Genomic DNA, 18059 nt, shown 5'->3' with positions numbered 1-18059 from the left:
CACCCCCACCACTGCTCCGTGGGCCTTAAAACGGCACCGGAGAGGGGGAACCCTCGGCGGGGCACGACCCCGACCTCGGGGGGGCTGCGGGGGTGCTCGGTCCCCGCCCGCGGGCCCAGGGCCCAGGGCCCCGTGCCGGTACCGGGGTGGGGGGGGGGGCGGGGCTCGGCCCGGTCAGGCCCCGCTTCGCACTCCGACAACCCCCAGGGAACACTTCCGCCTTCGGTCACATGACCGGCCGCACGGCGCTTCCGGCTCTCGTCACGCGGGCACCGCCCCTCCAGCCAATCAGCGCTCAGCTGCCCGCGCTCGCGCTCTCCCCCCTCCCTGCGCCGTGACCTTCGCCCTTTGCCCCCCGGCGGTGACCCGCCAAGATGGCGCTGTCCAGGGCCGGCTGCCGCTGGGCGCTCTGGCGCCTCGGCTCCGGGCCCGGCCCCGGCCCCGCCGCCGCCGCCCTCAGCCGCGCCCGGGGGACGCCGAGGTGAGCGGGGACCGACCCCCCACCCCCCTGGTATCGGCCATCGCCCCCCGGCACCGGCCGGGCCCCCCGACCCATCCCCGCCCGATTACCGGCCTTCTCCTCCCCCCAGTTCCCACCCCCCCAGTACTGGCCGTAGCCCCCACCCGCTCCCCAGCCCCAAGGGACCCCCCATTCCCCCGAAACCACCCCCCGTTTCTTACCGAGGTGTCTCGTGTCCCCCCGTCCCCCCACCAGCGCCAGCTATCGCCCCCCCACCCGTTACCGACCCTGTCCCCCCAGCGCCACTGACGGCCCCGCCCAGGCACTGGGGAGCCCCCCAACCCCTGCCGGGCCCTGGTCCTGGTCGCAGCACCCCCCAGTGCCCCCCCAGACCAGGTCATGGACTTGAGTCCTGTCTCAGGAGCTGCCTGGGGCTGGCCAGGGCTGCCCATGTGGGAGAGGGGGGGTTCCCAGTGGCTGGGGGGGAGGGTGTGTGTCCCAGCACCCTGTAGCCTTTCTGGGGCTTTTGGGAGTCCCACAGCCCAGTGTCCCACCTCTCCCTGGGCCGTCTCCACTTTCACAGAATCACAGAACGGTTTGGGTTGGAAGGGGCCATAAACACCACCTGGTGTTTATGGAATGGTCAGAGAAGCAGGAACAGTTTGGGTTGGAAGAGACCTTGAAGATCATCCAGTGCCACCCGCTGCCCTGGGCAGGGACACCTCCCCCAGCCCAAGTTGCTCCAAGCCCCGTCCAACGTGGCCTTGAACCCCTCCAGGGATGGGGCAGCCACAGCTTCTCTGGGCAACCTGGGCCAGGGGCTCACCCCCCTCACAGCCAAGAATTTCTTCCCCAGATCTCACCTAAATCTCCCCTCTTGCAGTGTAAAACCCTTCCCCCTCGTCCCATGGCTCCCCTCCCTGCTCCAGAGTCCCTCCCCAGCTTTCCTGGAGCCCCTTGAGGGACTGGAAGGGGCTGGAAGGTCTCCGCGGAGCCTTCTCTTCTCCAGGCTGAACCCCCCCAGCTCTCTCAGCCTGTCCCCACAGCAGAGGGGCTCCAGCCCTCCCAGCATCTCCGGGGCCTCCTCCGGCCCTGCTCCAACAGCTCCGTGTCCTTCTGCTGTCGGTGCCCCAGCGCTGGAGGCAGCACTGCAGGGGGGGTTGTCTCCCCCGAGCGGAGCAGAGGGGCAGAATCCCCCCCTCGCCCCCCTGCCCACCCTGCTGGGGATGCAGCCCAGGCTGCGGGGGGGTTTCTGGGCTGCCAGCGCACGTTGCCAGGTCACATTCAGTTTTTCACACCTCCGAGTCGTTCTCCTCAGGGCAGCTCTCAATCCTTTCATCCCCCAGCCTGTGTCCATGCTTGGGCTTGCCCTGACCCAAGTGCGGGACCTCGTACCTGGCCTGGTTGAACTTCAGAAGTTCGTCACGAGCCAGCCTTTTCCGTACAACACTCACAGAAATAACTGGGGGATTGTTTCGCTGCAGGTCCGCATTGTGCTGCCTCTCCACGAAGGCTGGTTCCAGGTCCATCCTCGCCGCCCTGGCATCGAAAGCGAAGCACATCAACGGGAGGTACGAGAGGTTTTTGGAAAAGACCTTCCCCCGTTTCTACGTGCTGTACGCGACTTTCACGAAAGGTGGGTCCCAGGGAGGAGGAGACAGTTCTGCTTCGCTGGGGAGAATGGGGGCAGCTGGCTGCGCTGCCGGTTCCCTTCCCAGGGCTAAAAACCGTATCGCTGGAGGCAGTTTTCTGGGGATCGGGACCTGAGGGCGCTCTCTGTTTTGGCAGGAATCCAAGCGCTCTTCCTGGAAGTCAAAGAAATAAGTAAAATCAAATCGAAAATGTCCCACCAGAGACTGAGCGTTCAGCAGCTTCCCTACCGGGAGATGGAGAGGCTGCGGCAGGTACGGCGCGGCGCTCGGGACGCCCTTCGGTGCCACCTGGCTCTGCCTCGCCAGAAAAAGGGTCTTGAGTTCACGTGTGGGGCTTTGGCGGGGGCTCGGAGAGGCCAATTCCTCTGGGCGAGGCACGTTCCCTGCCTAAAAACAGGGTTCGGAAGCCGTGGCCAGGGCCGGGGCTGTTAATTTTGAGGGAATTTTGCGTGTTTGGCGTCAGATCCTGATTCTCTTTTCTGATTTCGGAGACAGTTTCGCAGGGATGTGATCAAGGCCATTCCCATCGGAATTATCGCCATCCCACCCTTCGCCAACTTCTTGGTCATCGTCCTGATGTGAGTACCGGCCCCACAGTGACCGCCAGGGCTCGGCCGCAGCCCCGCTCTTTGGGCTCCTTTTCACTGATACCTTAAATTTCATGGAATTGTGGGGTTTTTATAGAGTTATAAATCCAGCCGGATGGTCTCCCTTCCTCCCTCCACCTCGCACTGTAGTAAAAAATGCCCGTAGCCCGACGAGCCCGGCGATTGTTTCGCAATACCAGCTCCTGCTTGCCAGCAACCCGTCCGGCTCCGTGTTTCTAACCCGGAGAAATAATCCCCGGCATGCAGGGAACAGCCCTGCGCGTGCTTGGCTGGAGAAACCTCCTTGCACAATTCCCTCCCAGCTGTCTCTGTAGCGCTTCGAACGTCCCTCTCCCTGCCAGCTGTCCTGCCGCCAGAGCTAAATCCAGGCTAAATCCCTGGATTTTTCAATTCCGCTCCCTGGCTTTCATGTCCTGCGGGTGGGTGAGAGCCCCGCCGTGTAAAATGGCGCAGGGTGGAGATCTCCGGGTTGTGTGGAACCTCGGCCGCAGCGGAGGAGCTCCAGTTGGGCACGACGGCGATCCGATTGCTCGGAGCTCTCCTTTCCAAGCTCTCTGTGGCCTTTGGAGGAGCCAATCTCCTTCAATGACAAGGTGACCCGCTCAGTGGAGGAGGGAAAGGCCGTGGATGGTGTTTACCTTCTCAGAGCTGATTGATTCATTCCTGACACCATTTCTCCCGGCGTTCTCCTGGCGAAACTGGGTGCTCGGGGCTCGGACAGGGATTCGCCTCACGGGGTTAAAACCTGTCTGGGCCCAAAGGGTCGGGAATGGAGTGAAATTCCAGTCGGCGGCCGGTCGCAAGTGGTGTTCCCCAGGGCTCGGGGCTGGGGCCAGTTCTGTTTAATATCTTTATCGAGGATCTGGAACAGGCTGCCCAGGGCAGGGGGAGTCACCGTCCCTGGAGGGATTTAAAAGTCGTGCGGATGCGGCACCTGGGGACGCAGTCAGGCAGTGGGCTTGGCAGCGTTGGGTTAACGGTCGGACTTGATGATCTTAAAGGTCTTTTCCAACCGAAACGATTCCGTGATTCCCGGGCTCTCCCCTTTGGAGGAGCGAACCTCCGCAGCTCCTGGGGGCGAGAGGTGCTGCCTTGGCGCAGGACGTTGCTTGCGCTTCTTCCCAGCAGCACAAAATCCAACTGCCCCAGCTCGTCCCTGCGGTTTTCCTCCCCGAATCCCCGTCTCTTCTTCTCTCCAAGGTATTTCTTCCCACGCCAGCTGCTGATCCGCTACTTCTGGACCCCCAGCCAGCAGGTTGAGTTCCTGGACGCCTACGACGCCATCCGGAGAGACTCCTACCCGGATGTGGTGAAGAGTATAGCCCTGGCAGCGCGTTCCCTGCCTGAGCCGCAGCTCCAAAAACGCCTGCAGGAGCTCTGCGCCGAGGTACGTCGGCGCCGCGGCTGGTATTGCCCGTCCTGCCTGTGCTGCTGCTTCAGCCCTGCCTGGTGGTGGTGGTGATGACGAGCACCGCCGGGAGGTGTCGGCAACGCACGCCGTGGCTCTTTCAGGTGCAGCGAGGTTCCCAGCCGCGCGTGGCCGAACTCTATGCTGTCAGAAGCTTGTTTTCGGGATCTCCGCTGGGTCTGAACAAGCTCCAGGTGTCTCATGTGGTGAGTGCGGCTTTCCTCCTGCCGGCAGCTCAGAGCTGGCTCTTACTGAAGGGCGCCGAGGTGCCACGGAGGCCCCGGAGATGCTGGGAGGGCTGGAGCCCCTCTGCTGTGGGGACAGGCTGAGAGAGCTGGGGGGGTTCAGCCTGGGGAAGAGAAGGCTCCGCAGAGACCTTCCAGCCCCTGCCAGTCCCTCAAGGAGCTCCAGGAAAGCTGGGGAGGGACTCTGGAGCAGGGAGGGGAGCCATGGGACGAGGGGGAAGGGTTTTAAACAGAAAGAGGGAGATTTAGGTGAGATCTGGGGAAGAAATTCTTGGCTGTGAGGGGGGTGAGCCCCTGGCCCAGGTTGCCCAGAGAAGCTGTGGCTGCCCCATCCCTGGAGGGGTTCAAGGCCACGTTGGACGGGGCTTGGAGCAACCTGGGCTGGGGGAGGTGTCCCTGCCCAGGGCAGGGGGTGGCACTGGGTGGTCTTTAAAGGTCCCTTCCCACCCAAACCAGTCTGTCATTCCATGAAAACAGCCCCCAAACGAGACCGTTTGTCCGTCCTTGCTGTAGCTGCCTGGCTCGGTGGGGCCATCGGCCACTCCTGAGCCGTCCCACACCCCTGGACGTGCCCCAGACACCCGCGTCCAGCCCAGGACAGAGCTCGTTTCTCTGGACACGGCTCCCTGCTCTGCTCGTTGGGCCAGGCAGCCGAGCTGGGTGTAACGAGAACGGCCAAGGGCAGCTCGGGGTTTCAGGGTGGGCAGGACAATTAGTCAGATAATTAAAGAGGAACAAAACGTGGGGCATGTCTGGAACGGGAGAGGCTTTGTCTGATTTAAGTTGTGCCTGAATGGGTCGGACACCCATTTTTGGAGGAGTCGGTTGTCCTCACCGGTGACCCTGCCCTTCTTTTCCCTCTCAGAGAGCCCTGAGCCAGGTCCTGTTCCTGACCCCTCACTTGCCGGCCTTTTTCCTGAGGCATCGCCTGCGGAGCCACGTCCTGGAGATCCGGCACCTGGACCGCGCCATGCTGCGCCTGGGCTTGGGCCAGCTGTCCGAGGAGGAGCTGAAAGCGGTGAGGACGCCTCCTCCAGCCCCTTTCCCCTGGGCTCGCGTCGTCCTGGCCCTCCCCATCGTTAGCGGAGCTGCGTCGGGGCGCAGCACATTCCTCCAGACCCCCCGCCAGGTGGATTGTGGCCACTTTCCTCCAGAAAGGCGTTTTCTGAGCCCATTTTCCATGCTGGGACCACACCGGGGCACCATAGCTCAGCCCTGCTTCCCCGCTGGATCCCAGCGTGATCTCCGGAGATTCATGTTCCTGAATGTATCCGTGTTTTTTCCCTCTCCGCAGGCTTGTTACCTCCGTGGCCTGAACTCCACTCATCTCGGCATGTCGGAGTGCAGAGCGTGGCTGGAGCAGTGGCTGGGGCTCTCCTGCAAGCTGCAAGGTACCGCGAGGCAGCTCCCGCCTGGGGCAGGAGGCACCTGGGAACGTCGGTTCTGGGGAAATTTGGGATAAACGGGGGCTTTATCCCCCTTGGGGCTGCCCCATGGATCTCCTGGCCCCGAGAGAAGGACGTGGCGGAGCCCACTGGCTCTCTGCAGGGACGCGTCCGTGTGGGACGCCCACAAAGGGCAGCCTGTGCCCGGGTGTCCCCGTCCCGCAGAGACCTCGTGGTGGCGGATTCCAGCCGTGCAGCAGCACTGGGGGAAGCAAAATGGGAGCGGGAGGGAAACGGGGAACCCAGAGCAGAGCAAAAAGCCCCCGGAGAGAGGGCGAGGGGGAGCCCCGCAGCCTCCGGTGCCGCACCAGCAGCTCGGGATGAGCGTGTTTGGAGCGGTTGGGCCGTGGCGGCGCCGCTCCGACCCCTCTCTCCTGTTTTTTTTTTTTGTTTTTTTTTCAGCTTCCGAAGCTTCTCTCCTGGCGAACAGCATGGTCCTGCTGTCCCTCAACTACCTCAGGGCCAAGGAGTGACGGCCGAGCCGCCGGCTGCGCACCCTCACCCCAGGCATCGCGCGCCGACTCGGCCGTTCCCAGCCTGGTGCCGCCAAAACCAAACCCGCCTTTCGGTGACCTGAAACCGCGGCCCGCGGTCGGCGCTGGGACCCCGGTGGTGCCGCGGGGGCGAAGATGCGATTCCCTCGGAGGTTTGTGCCAGCGCCGGCTCTTCTCTTCCCCTTCGTGCCGTCGGAGAGGGCTGGCGATGCCGTGGGGCTGAGCCCCGGCCCTGCCCTCCCTCCCTCGGCGTCCCGGGAAGGCGGCTTCGCTGTTACGGCTCTGAAACTGCGTCACTTGAATTACGGGAGGGGAGAACCAGCGTCTCCGCTGCCTGTGGACACTTCCCTTAGTATCTCGTAGTCGCGGGCTCCCTTCAGCTTGGGTTTTGCTGCTCTGTGCCTCGCATGGAGGGGTTTTGTTTAGTTTCTTTACTCCACTGAGCAGTCTTAAAGATAAAAATCTCCCCGAGGGTTTAAGAAAAGACCCCCAAATCCCCGTGCGACCGAAGCGGGAGCCTCGTGGGGTTCCCGTGCTTTTTATTCCTCTGCCTCCCGGAGCATCCCCATCGCAGCCCCGCACCCGGGGGAGGCTGGAAACGCCGCTGCCGACACCAACGGGGTTAGAGCGAAGGCACCGACGCCTTCAGCGGAGGCTCCGGGCTGCCTTCGTTAAGTTCTGCCTAATTAGAGCGCAGCCCCCCGCTTTCTGCTCGGCGGAGGCGGCTCTGGGGGGGCTGGGGGGTGCTTCAGTGGCAGCTCCCGGCCCCGAGGCTGCGTGAAGGGGTTAAAACCCGTCGTGTCTCACCCGGCCCCGGCACTGCATGAGAAACGTCCCGCGGTGGAGTGAATTCAACCCAACTTTCCGTGTTTTATTAAAGAGAAAAGCAAGCGAGCGGCTCCGGCGTCTCTCTGGAGGCCCCCTCCCTGCCTCCCGCGCCGGGAAATACTCCGTGTCCCCCCACCGGCTCCTCCACCCGCAGCCGGGACGCGCCAACACCTGGAAAATTCCCTTTTTTAAGCGTTATTGGGGTATAAAGGAGGGGTAGGAATCACCCCCCCACACTTCCCCTCCCCGTGCACCAGGTCAGCTCCGAGCTCCTCCCTCACCTCTAGGAGAAGAAAACCCTTCCCTTAATCCTCACCCACCCCATTTTTGCAGGAATTCGAGTTCCCCTGGGGCGGGGGGGGGGGGGTGAGGGGTGGGGGTTAACCCCCTTTAAGACAAGAGCGGTGCAAGTTTGAGCATTTCTTTATTTTTACACTTAAATATTCTCTTTAAATACAGCATTGTCACCATGAAAAGAACATAAAAAGGCTGGAAACAATAAGAATTGGGGGGGGGGTAAAAAAAAAAGTGGAGGACAAGCTTTGGATTCACACTGGAAAAATGAAAAAAAAAAAAAAAAATTCAAAAAAAAAAAAAGCCACCTGCGGACAGTGGGAGAGGGGGGAGGTTTGGGAGCCGGGGGCGGGGGGGCTGCCTGGATTTCGGCGCTGCCCGTCGCGGGGCAGGCGCCATCACCGTGCCGTCGGGGCAGGGCGGTAGCACCAGAGGGGAGACGGGCCCGGGGGGGGGGGCGGCTGGGGGGGGTCCTTACGCGGCCAGGAACGGAGCGAGCGACCAGCGGTAGTTAGCGTCGGTCAGGAACGTGTCAACCAACCCACCCCCCAAAAAAACCCCCCCCCAAACAACCCAAGAAAAGGCAGAAAAGCGCTTTCATTGCACTATTAACAGCATAGTTTTCTTTGTTAAAAAATAGAATAAATCCGATTCTTTGCTTATCGTGAAAGCACCCATCCTAACCGGCGTTTTAGGATTCATTCTGTCGGTTGAGGGAACCGCCGGGCTCCCCTAACGAGTCGCTTAAACGAGCCGCGGCGGCCACTGGGGAGGGAGCGCGGAGGCCGTGGGAAATAAAAAAATTAAAAAAAAAAAAAAAAAAAAGGGGGGGAGGGAGGAAGTTAAAGATTTTTTTTTATTTTTTTTTTTTAACCCATTCAAGTGTCGCCGTTTGCTCCGGGTTTTTGCAGCTCGGAGTCGCTCCGGTTCTTGCGGGAGCTGAATAAAACCACCCCCCCTCCCCCCCAGCCATGGCCATGGCCTTCCCGCCGGGAAGGGACGCGGGGACATCGTCATCGCCGGGAATGCGCCCGACACGGGGCTAAGGCTTCGCTCCTCCCGAATTTAGCCCTTGTGCGTCGGCCGAGGGCAGGGGGAGCTGCCCCCGGGATCCCACCGGTAACGGGCACTGAGAGCCCCCCTGCCCCGGCCCCCAGCCCCGGTTCCGGGCAAAGGGGACAGTGTCCCCCGGGCTCGGTGCCGGTGGGGAGGGACGGGGTTGGGGGGGGGGAAAAGCGGCTTTGCCGGACTTAAGGCTCGGTTGGAACCGCTGGCCGAGGCGGCGAGAGCAGCAAAAGGGGCTTTAACCCCCTTCAAACCCCTTTCGACAGCGGGAGGCGACCGCCAGGAGCATGAGAAGAGCCTTAAACTGCAACAACCCCCCCCCACGCACACCCCCCCGGCAAAAAAATAATTAAAGCACTTTGTCGGGCCCAAGTCTTCCCCCTCCTCCATGTCCCTGCTCTCCATCGGGAGGTTTCCCTCAGGAGCAGGATCCCCTGGGAGCAGCTCCGGGGCCGTTTTCCAAGGAGAAGCCGAAGGCGGCAGCCGGGGGCCAGGTCGGATTGGACCCCCCCGCCCCCGCAGAGGAAGGTCCTGGGCATCGAGGGCTCTTCGCCCCCCCGGCTCTTGATTCTCTCCTTAAAAAGAGCGGATTTCCTCATCCAGAGTCCGGTGAACGGCGGGAGACGGAGGGGAGACGCTTCCCATCGGCCGGGATAAGGCTGGAGCCCGGGCGGGGGTGCCCGGGGCTGGGGGGGCGAGTACGGAAAGTGCTTTTCCTGCCCGGTTGCCTTGACCGTTCCTCGAGGCCGGCGTGGAACACAGGGACGGACGGACGGACGCGGGGCTCCGTCACGGCCGCGCCAGGCTCAAACTCTTCAAATCCAGGTGGTTAAAACCCCCCCCCAAAAAAATTTTCTAGAAGTTTTCAGGCCCTGGTCTCGCCCCCACCTTGTGCAATTGGAGCCTCCCCACCGGCTCCGGGTCCTTCCCGGTCCATCCTGGCCGTAGGGAAGGGGCTGGAGCATCCCTCGGAGGCGCCGGGTTGTGACACGGCCTGGTAAACATTCATTAAAGCCGGGGGGGGGGGAAAGAAAAAAAAAAAAAAAAAAAAGAGGAAAAAAAGGTCTTTTTTCATTAAAAACCGAAGAGGGCAGAGGTCTGCTGGCAGCCGGGGGCTGCGGTGGGGGCAGCCGAGGGGGGGGAGGACGGGAAGGAGCTGCCACGGGAAGCAGGAGGCCGCGGGTCCGGCGTGTCCCAGCGCGCAGGTGGCAACCGAGCGGCCACCAGAACGCGAAAACCGTCTCTGCTGGGCAAGCGAAGGGCTCCTGGCCCCCGGGGCGAGGGGACGCCCTTTAAAATCCTCTGTACAAGGCAGCCCCCCCGCGCTCCCCCCTCCCTCCCCTGCAATTAAATAACCACCAGTGGCCGCTGCCGGTCCAGAAAATATTATTGTCAATAAATAAATGAGCGCTGAGGGGGGGACGGGGCCGCTCAGACGGGCAGGACGGGCCCCGGCGAGGGCTCCTCGGCGGAGGGTGGCTCCGGTGGCACCGGGGACGGGGAAGAGGGAGCAGCCGCCGCTCGGCAGCCCTCGGAGGACGGGGCGGCCTCTGGGGACGAGGGAGGATTTTTGGACGCTTCCCCCTTGCTGGGAGCGGCGGCTCGGCCGCAAGTCACCACGGGGCCGGGGAGGACGCCGAGGTCCTTCTCGCCCGGGCAGGAGGACGGTGCCGGTGGCTCCGCCGCGCTGCCCTCGCCCTTGGCGCCCAGCGCCGGCCTCTGCTCCACCTGGTAGTAGACCACAGGGCCATCGTTCAAGTAGGGTTGGTCGCCCACCGCCGAGGCCGCCTGCTCCGAGCCGTCGGCGAAGCAGAGGACGGACGAGCCCGGAGGTAACTGGGCTTGGATGAGGATGGGGGCGGCCAGACCCGGGCACAAACCTTCCGGCACGGCCAGGGGCTCCTCCAGGATGCAAACGCCCAAGCTCTCCACGCTGGAGCCGTTGCTGGAGTCTTCCTCAGCCTTCAGCCTCTCCAACTCCTCCGCCGTTTGCAGGTGCATGACGGCCGTCTCATTCTCCGCCATGAATTCCTGGAAGTCCTGCGTTTCGGCCGGCTGCGGCCCCAGCCAGTCGCCGGCTGAGCCGTGAGCGGCGGCAGCCGCCTCCTCCTCCGGCGCCGGTGGCCGCCCGCCCTGACGCTTGTTCTCCAGCTCCAGCTTCATGATGGTGTGGAGGTAGTGAGTCCGCACCCGGATGGGATTGAATTCGATCCGACCGGCCATGTTCCCGCAACCGTCCCGGGAGCAGCCGCAGGGGAAGGACATGCGATCCACCTGGCAGGGAGACGGAGACGTGGCAGCTCCAGGATCCCAGAGAATCCCTCCCCGGAGCCTAAAATCCACCCCCGCCATTGAGAATTTGGCACTGGGGGAAGTTTTGCCCCCTGCGAGGTGTCCCCAAAACAAGGCCGGAGCTGCACCCCGATTCCTCCAGGATGAGCCGGCCCCCGAGGAGAGTATGGGCACACCGGCACCAGGACGAGCCCCGGCAACCTGGTTTTGCCGCCGGCGTCTCCTTCCCTGACTCACCTGGCATTTAATCCCTGCCTGGCTGCAGGCGCAGGCCTCCGGGTCGCAGTAGAGGCGGCAGTCGCAGCCGCACTCCTCCCGGGACAGGCGGATGGCCCGCAGCTCCTGCTTCTCCTCGGCGTCGATGCGGTGAACGCCGGAGGCTCGCAGCAAAGCTCGGCGGCGTTTGGTGGGCAGCGGCTGCAGAAAGAAATAGTCGTCCACCTCCACGTTCTCCACGTCGATGTCGTCGTCCGAGACGTCCTCCAGCGTCAGGCCGTCCGCCTCCTCCGACTCCACCGTGCCGTTCTTGGTGAGCTGCGGGGCGGCGGGGCAGAGTCAGTGCCCAGCCCGGGGGGGGGAACGCCGAACCCCGGCGACGAGGCAGGAGGAAGGACGGACAGACATCCCTCCATCTGCCTCCTCGTCCCCCACCGACCACCCCCCACCCGGCTCAGAGCCTTCCCTGGCCCCCCAGCACTGAGCAGGGTCCGACCCGGTCCCGCACAGAGCCGTCCCTGCGCGATCCCCCCCCGGTCACACTGCGGGCGGGCTCCTGACAGTTTATAGGAGAAGGAAGTGGGGAAAAAATTAAATAATAAAAATAATTCAGAGCAGAGAATCCCTTTTCTCTCTTCCCTCCGCTACGGCACCCTGCAAGTAGCCAGATAAAAGGAGGCCGCCGCTGCTTAAAATATCAGGGTCCCGGGAGAGCGGTGGCAGCAGCGGAGCTGCAGAGCATCCCCCACCCCCCCCCCCCCAGCCCCGGTAAAACGAGGTTTGAAACAGCGGCGGGGCCAGAGCCGGATCCTGCAACGCGCCTTCACCTCCCTGCTCCGGCCCTTCAACCTCCCCTCCTCCCCACGCCCCCCGATACCCCCGAATCTCGGCGCTGAGGAGAAAAGGGGGTCCCCGGCCCTCGGAGAGCCAGCACCCGCAGAGGCAGCGGACGGAGGGGTCCCCGACCTCCGGAGGAGCTGGTGGAAAAGCCCATTTTTAAAAAATAATCATCAAAAAATAAAGAAAATAAAGAGGCTGCCGGCTGGATTTGAGTCCCTTTGCCCAAAGCAGGCTGTCCCGGCAGCGGGAGCCGATGGCGGGCTCTGCAGAGCGTCCCCAGGCAGCACCCGAGGGCCCAGACCTGGCAGCGGCAAATCGGGGCCAGGCTGGAAAACAGGCAGAGCCACCCCAGATCCTCATCGTTCCCCGACGCAGCCCGGCTGCCTCCTCCCAGACCGGAATTTCTACCGGCACAGACCTGCTAGAATTTGGCCAACCCAGCACAGGTTGACGCTGCCCGGCCGGCACTGCGGGCGGGCGCAGCATCGACACAAAAAAAGACATAAAAAAATATAAAAAAGAAGAGTTTAGCGGCGATAAACCCATCCCCAGACAGTGTGAAACGGCAGCCTGGATCTCTCTCCTCCGACCTGGCTTACGCTCAAGCTCCACCAAAGCTCAGGGAGGCGTTTCCCGGCCGCGATTTCACCAGCGACACCCCGCTGCCCCGGCAATACCTTCATTTTCTTGGCGTGGAGTTTCTCTTCCTTGAGGTGCTCCCGTAGGATCTCCCGGTGATTCACCTCCTGCTCCTGAGCGAACTCGCAGAGCGTGTAGCGGCGGACGGAGTTGTGGCGTTGGGCCATGCCCAGGGAGCTGCCGCCCTGGCTGGGGACGCTGGTGAAACCCTGGCGTCGGGCGAAGTAGTAGACGGTCACTTGGTCGAAGCGGACATTCTTCCTGCGAAGCTGCTTCTGCCGCTTCAGGATGGAGGTGGCTGCGGGGGGCCGGGGGGGGGGAAGGCAGAAAAGGGCTGTTAGGAGCAAAAAACCCTTTTGAGAGTCCCATGAAGACCTTCCGCCCCACTGGAAAGTGGCTTTTCTGCAATCCCTGAGCCCTCGGGCTCCCAGGAGCAGGTCGAGCTCGTGTTGGTGGCCCCCAGCTGGCTTTGGGTGACAGCTGTGTCCTCATGGGCTGCGCTCTTACCTCCGATGCCACCGAGACCAACCCCATTGATCCCCAATCCCCCTACACCACCATCACCATCAGCCACCAAAATATTTCAGGTGGGGCAAACGCCGGGAGGGGGATAGAAAAGGTCCAGGATGGACCTTGGACAACCAATTTGGGGACTAATATTTGAAACTCCCTGGGGTCCGGAGCGACCCGAACCCGTGGGACGGGCGAGTAGATCTCTGCTCATCACCCCAAACGGGTTGTAAGGGACGAAGAGGGGAAGAGTGGAGCCAGCCCCACGTCCAGGGGAAGGACAGAACCAGCCCCACACCCAGAAGAGCGGAGCCAGCCCCACGCCCAGGTGCCCCATGCTCGACGGCAGAGGCTGGGGACACGGCCGGTGACCAGCCCCGACCACTCACGTATGAAGCCGGTGGAGCTGGAGGGGTTGACGCTGTCGCAGCTATCGGCGCTGTCGCTGTTGGAGATCTCGTCGTCCGAGTTGGAGCCCGGCGAGCCCACGTCCGCATCCTCGCACTTCCTCTTGAGGCCGGCGCTCGCGATCGCATCCATTTGGCCGTGGTTCGCATGGAGAGCCGGCCACCGGAGCTCCGGGCGGGCTCACCGCGGTCCTGCCGAGAAGGCGAGAAGCTGTAACGGCGTTTCGGTGAAGGCGGGATATCACTCGGGATAACCAGGAATGGTAACTAGCGGTGTTCCCCAGGGTCAGTTCTGGGTCCAGCCTTGCTAAACGTCTTCATCAACGACCTGGAGGAGGGGACAGTGTCCCTGCAGCCGGTGACACAGGACTGGGGGAAGGCTGTGCCACCATCCAGCCAGGCCTGGCCGGGCCGGAGAGTTGGGTGGAGAAGAACCTCATGGAGTTCAATGAGGGCAAGTGTAGGGTCCTGCGCCTGGGGAGGAACAAGCCCCCGCACCAGGACAGGTTGGGGGGTGACCTGCTGGAGAGCAGCTCTGTGGAAAGAGACCTGGGAGTCCTGGGGGATAACGGGATGCCCACGAGCCAGCGATGGGCCCTGGTGGCCAAGAAGGCCAATGTTCTCCTGGGGTGGCCAGCAGGGCGAAGGAGGTCATCTTCCCCCTCCGCTCTGCCCTGGGGAGGCCACAGCTGGAGCACTGGGTCCAGTTCTGGGCTCCCCGGTTCCAGAAGGACGGGGAAGTGCTGGAGAGAGTCCAGCGGAGGCTACGGAGATGCTGAGGGGCTGGAGCATCCATCTCTGTGCTGCGGAAAGGCTGGGAGCCCCGGGGCTGTTCCGCCCGGAGATCCCCAGAGATCCCTTCCAAGCCCTGCCAGGCTGGGATTCTGTGATTCCCTGGCTCTCAGGAGCAGCTTCTCTCCATCCCTGCCCTCCCCAGTCCGGACAAAGCCTCCAATCTCCAAGGCGAGCCCATCCTCCCCGCGTCTGGTCTGTGGGAGGGAGCTGCGCGTGGCTATTTAATATTATTTAATAACATCCTTTAATTCTTGGGCCGCCCCGGCGGGGTCAGGCGGTTGGGCAGGGTGACGGCCGCAGGTCCCTTCCCACCAAACTCTTCTGTCCTAAACCCGTTCGGCACCAAATCAATTCCCGAGCACAAGGAAACGCCAGTTTTACAAAGAAAGGAGCTCGCGCCGCCCCGGCACGGCCGACCACCGCACGCGTCACCTGTGAAATAACCTCTGCCGGCGGCTCGGTGTGCCTGCCGCCTCCCTCACTAAAAAAAAAACAAACCAACCCTAAAGCTTAAAAAGCCCTCGGGACGCGCCCTGGGTCACCCGCCCATCGCCGACGCCGGATCAGCGGCTCCGTCCGAGCCTTCGGGAGGGATTAAGCCCCTGTAGGATTTTGCTGGGAGAGTCCCCGGCGTTTTCCTGCCCCCTCGTTAATGCCCACACGCTCCAAAACGGGCGGCTTTGCCCCCAGAAAGCTGGGAAATGCTCGACTCCGGCTCGGGCGAGGAATTTTTGGGAGCGGATCCTGCGGCGGGGAGACCGGCGAGCATCGCTCCTCGTCCTCCTGATGCTTTCGGGCCACCGCAACACCGGCGGCTTTTGCTTTTGAACCAAGCCCAGGGCATGTCCCTTGTCCTCGTCCCCATCCCCGGGGCCCAGGATGCCCCGTCCCCAGGGAGCCCAGCACCCACCCGCTCGTGCCATCTCCTCTCCGCTTTGTGTTCCCTCGCTCCAACCACCGTTCTCATGGCAACGGAACAACCGGCTTCGAAATAACACGTGTCAGCCGAGGGCACCCCTGCGGAACCCCACGTCCCGGGGGGATCTGAGGGTCTTGGGATGCGATTCGGGGCGAAGGGGCAGCAGGAGGCACTGCCCGTCCCCGGGGGAAGCTCCGGGCTGGGTTCCCATCGCCTCCGGCCTCTTTAAAGCCGGAAAAGAAACGCTAGCGCCATCAAAAAGGACACACGGGTGCCCTACTTCTCCCCCTGCCCTTCTTCTCCCCCCCAAAAGACATGCCAGTGTCCTTTTTCTCCCCGCAAAAGGACATGCCGGTGCCTTTTTTTCCCCCGAAAAAGAACACGCCAGTGGCCTTTTTCTCCCCCAAAAAGGACGCGGCGGTGCAAGAGCCGCAGCGGCACGGGGGTGGCAGTGAAGCCCCCAAGCAGGGTGCGATTTCCCAGCCCCGCCTGGGTTTAAACACGGCTTTTTGGGGGTATTTATTTGTAGGCGAATCGCTTCATCCTGTTGCTAAAGTCGGGGAAAAAGCAGCTGTCGAAGCAGGGTAAGCAGCAGCCCAATTCGGGAGCCGACTGAACGACACCGATCCCGCACACGATCCCAGGGGATCGGGGGGGGTGGAAAACACCCGCTCGAGCGTGGCTGCCACCACGACCCTGACACCCCCCCCCCAACACACACACCCCTTGTTTTCCCACCTCCGTCGCCCCAAAACGGCCCCCGTTTCCCTGCCCAGGAGGATAAAGGCCCGAGGAGGGGATTTGGGACGGGGAAAGAAAAAAAACTTGACTCAAATAGTGTGAGGAAGGAGCCACGCGACCCCAATTCCCCTCCTTTCCGCTATTAAACCACACCGAAAGGAGCTCAACTCAAAACACTGGTGTTTTCCACGTCAGCCGTTGCCTTTGGGAGCGGGGAGGCGTTCCGGAGGGAGACGGGACTCCCGCGATCACGGATGCCAAGAGCATCCCGAGGCGGAGCCGGTCCAGCCGCGACGCTCCAAGATCCGATCGGGAAAACCTGCTGCCTCAAAGCTCATCCAAGGTTGATTTAACGAGCCCGGACCATCATGAGTGATTAACACTGTCACGCTGCAAAAAACAAACAAACAAACAAAAAAAAACCAAATCCCCCCCAGCTCCTGGTTTGCGGGTTCCCAGCTTTCGGGAGAGGAGGAAAAGTGGGAGCACCTCAGGGTGAGGATGCTCCGTGGTCCCCAAAGCTCGTTGGGTGGCGGACCCACCGCCCTCGGTCCAGCTCTAACGAGTTTTGTTTCGCCTCCCGCGACTCCGGCATCGTCTCCGATGATCCCCGATCCACGTCGGGACGCACTGCCGGGCTGCTCCCCCATCTCAGCTTGTCCAGGCGGAGACTGAAATAGCAATTCCGGAGCAACGAGCGGTTTGATTTCCAAATATTCAGAGCAATTAGTAATCACCAGGCGTGCATCCCGCGGATTTTGTGATCCTTTGGGCATCCTGTGGGTGTTGTGATCCCTCCTGAAAAATCTCACGTGGATCAAAGGGCTCCAGGACGGAGTAACTCCGAAGATGCTCAAAATTTCCTCCTCCTATTGACTCCCCTCTATAAACTGCTTCAACCACATCCCTCGAGCATCAATTTTTGGGGGGGGGCTGGTTGAAATAAGTCGCCCAGAGAAAAAAAAAAAAAAAAAAAAAGCCAAAAGCGGATCCTGACAAAACCTCCCAGGATTTCAAGGTGCCAAATACCGGGATGCGGGATTATTTCAGCAGATGGACAAGGAGAGGGTGGGAATGATATGTAAGAAGGAAGAAAATAAAGAGAGATATATACAGGGAGAGACCCTGGGGCTAAGCAGCAGCATCCCGACCCCGTCCTGGTCGATAACGGGTGTATTTAAGACCGGATCACGGCGCACGAGATAAAACCAGAAAAATATAATCGAGGAATAACCAAAGGAGCCCATTTTATTCCATCGCAGCACCCGGCGTCTCCCGGGAAGGTGATGCTGGAGCGCAAAAGCGGCTGCAATTTTGTATTCCCCCCCGGCTCCGGAGATAAGGATGGCTCTCGGCGGCGATTTCAACAGGAAAACGGCTCACCCCGGGGTGAAACCCACCCAAAAACGCGGCTTCCCCTCCGGCAGCCGCCCCCCCCGCCCGGCTCTCTCCCTCGTTACCCATTACGCAGCAGGATGAGCATCGCCGGGATGACACGGCAGCATCGCTGCGGAGCATCACGCCGTCACGTCGCGGGGGGGGATGGAGCGTGCGTCGAGGTGCCCAGCACACCCCCACCCCCAGCCCCGCCGACGCAGCCCCGCAGCTTCGCGATCGTGCAGAATGAAGACCCTTCGGCACTCACTGGGAAGCGGAAAAGCAGCTCCCACCGTCACCCCGAAGCCCCGGCAAAGCCTCGGCCCCACCGAGGTGGGGGGAAACGGGGAGTTTATTGCTGAGGGAATGCAAAGAGAAAACCCCGGGGAAGCCAAACCCTCGCTCCACGCGTCCTCCAAAGAGCAAATAAAGCAGCTCACCTCCTCAAGGACGGGGAGCCCCCCCAGAACCCCCCAGGGGTGGCAGAAGGGCTTTGGGTCAGGTTCGGCACCGCCTGGGAAGGGTCCGTCACACCCGAGCACGTGGCCGGACACCGCGGAGCACAGAAACCCCCACTCTCAAGGGGGAAAAAAAAAAAAAAAAAATGAGGCTCACACTCAATAATCGCTGCAGAATTAAACCTGGAGCCGGCAAAAATGGTCGGATCCGGGGGCACCTCCACCTGCTCGACACCCGGCACAGAGCTCCCGCTCCCGGCTCGTGCTCCTGTCATATCCCAGCATTATCCCAGAGCAGGAATTCGGGCAGAAGCTCGTATCGATGAGCCCAGAAATGAGATGAAAGAATTTCCACCCTGGATGGAA

At 62.1% G+C, this 18059-nt stretch overlaps 2 protein-coding genes across 2 annotated transcripts; one reads left to right on the top strand and one right to left on the bottom strand.

Annotated features, from left to right (window-relative positions):
- The first annotated feature begins 336 nt into the window (after positions 1 to 336).
- On the top strand, positions 337 to 7203 carry LETMD1 (LETM1 domain containing 1). Its single transcript, XM_063359012.1, has 9 exons — positions 337 to 481; positions 1945 to 2096; positions 2249 to 2364; positions 2608 to 2690; positions 3921 to 4107; positions 4233 to 4334; positions 5239 to 5391; positions 5668 to 5764; positions 6221 to 7203. The coding sequence occupies exons 1-9, from the start codon at positions 375 to 377 to the stop codon at positions 6289 to 6291; spliced, it is 1068 nt and encodes a 355-aa protein (XP_063215082.1). The 5' UTR covers positions 337 to 374; the 3' UTR covers positions 6292 to 7203.
- A 2600-nt stretch (positions 7204 to 9803) lies between these two features.
- Positions 9804 to 13595, bottom strand: CSRNP2 (cysteine and serine rich nuclear protein 2). Its single transcript, XM_063359010.1, has 4 exons — positions 13386 to 13595; positions 12525 to 12784; positions 11029 to 11325; positions 9804 to 10773 (listed from the first exon to the last, which is right to left on the bottom strand). Exons 1-4 carry the CDS (start codon positions 13534 to 13536, stop codon positions 9931 to 9933), a joined length of 1551 nt encoding a protein of 516 aa, XP_063215080.1. The 5' UTR covers positions 13537 to 13595; the 3' UTR covers positions 9804 to 9930.
- Positions 13596 to 18059: the final 4464 nt, after the last annotated feature.

The sequence above is a fragment of the Chroicocephalus ridibundus genome, chromosome 24 (genome assembly GCF_963924245.1).
Source record: "Chroicocephalus ridibundus chromosome 24, bChrRid1.1, whole genome shotgun sequence".
NCBI classification, from domain to species: Eukaryota; Metazoa; Chordata; class Aves; order Charadriiformes; family Laridae; genus Chroicocephalus; species Chroicocephalus ridibundus.
This window is presented reverse-complemented; position numbering and strand designations above follow the sequence as displayed.

What these genes read in the sequence shown, in the direction of transcription:
- LETMD1 (XM_063359012.1), top strand. Translation starts at nt 375, where the DNA reads ATGGCGCTGTCCAGGGCCGGCTGCCGCTGGGCGCTCTGGCGCCTCGGC. An exon ending in AGATGGAGAGGCTGCGGCAG is followed by an intron (nt 2,365 to 2,607) that starts GTACGGCGCGGC and finishes TTTCGGAGACAG; the next exon opens with TTTCGCAGGGATGTGATCAA. An exon ending in AGCTCCAGGTGTCTCATGTG is followed by an intron (nt 4,335 to 5,238) that starts GTGAGTGCGGCT and finishes TTTCCCTCTCAG; the next exon opens with AGAGCCCTGAGCCAGGTCCT.
- CSRNP2 (XM_063359010.1), bottom strand. Translation starts at nt 13,536, where the DNA reads ATGGATGCGATCGCGAGCGCCGGCCTCAAGAGGAAGTGCGAGGATGCG. An exon ending in CAGCTCCACCGGCTTCATAC is followed by an intron (nt 12,785 to 13,385) that starts GTGAGTGGTCGG and finishes GGCCCCCCGCAG; the next exon opens with CCACCTCCATCCTGAAGCGG. An exon ending in TCCACGCCAAGAAAATGAAG is followed by an intron (nt 11,326 to 12,524) that starts GTATTGCCGGGG and finishes GCCGCCCCGCAG; the next exon opens with CTCACCAAGAACGGCACGGT.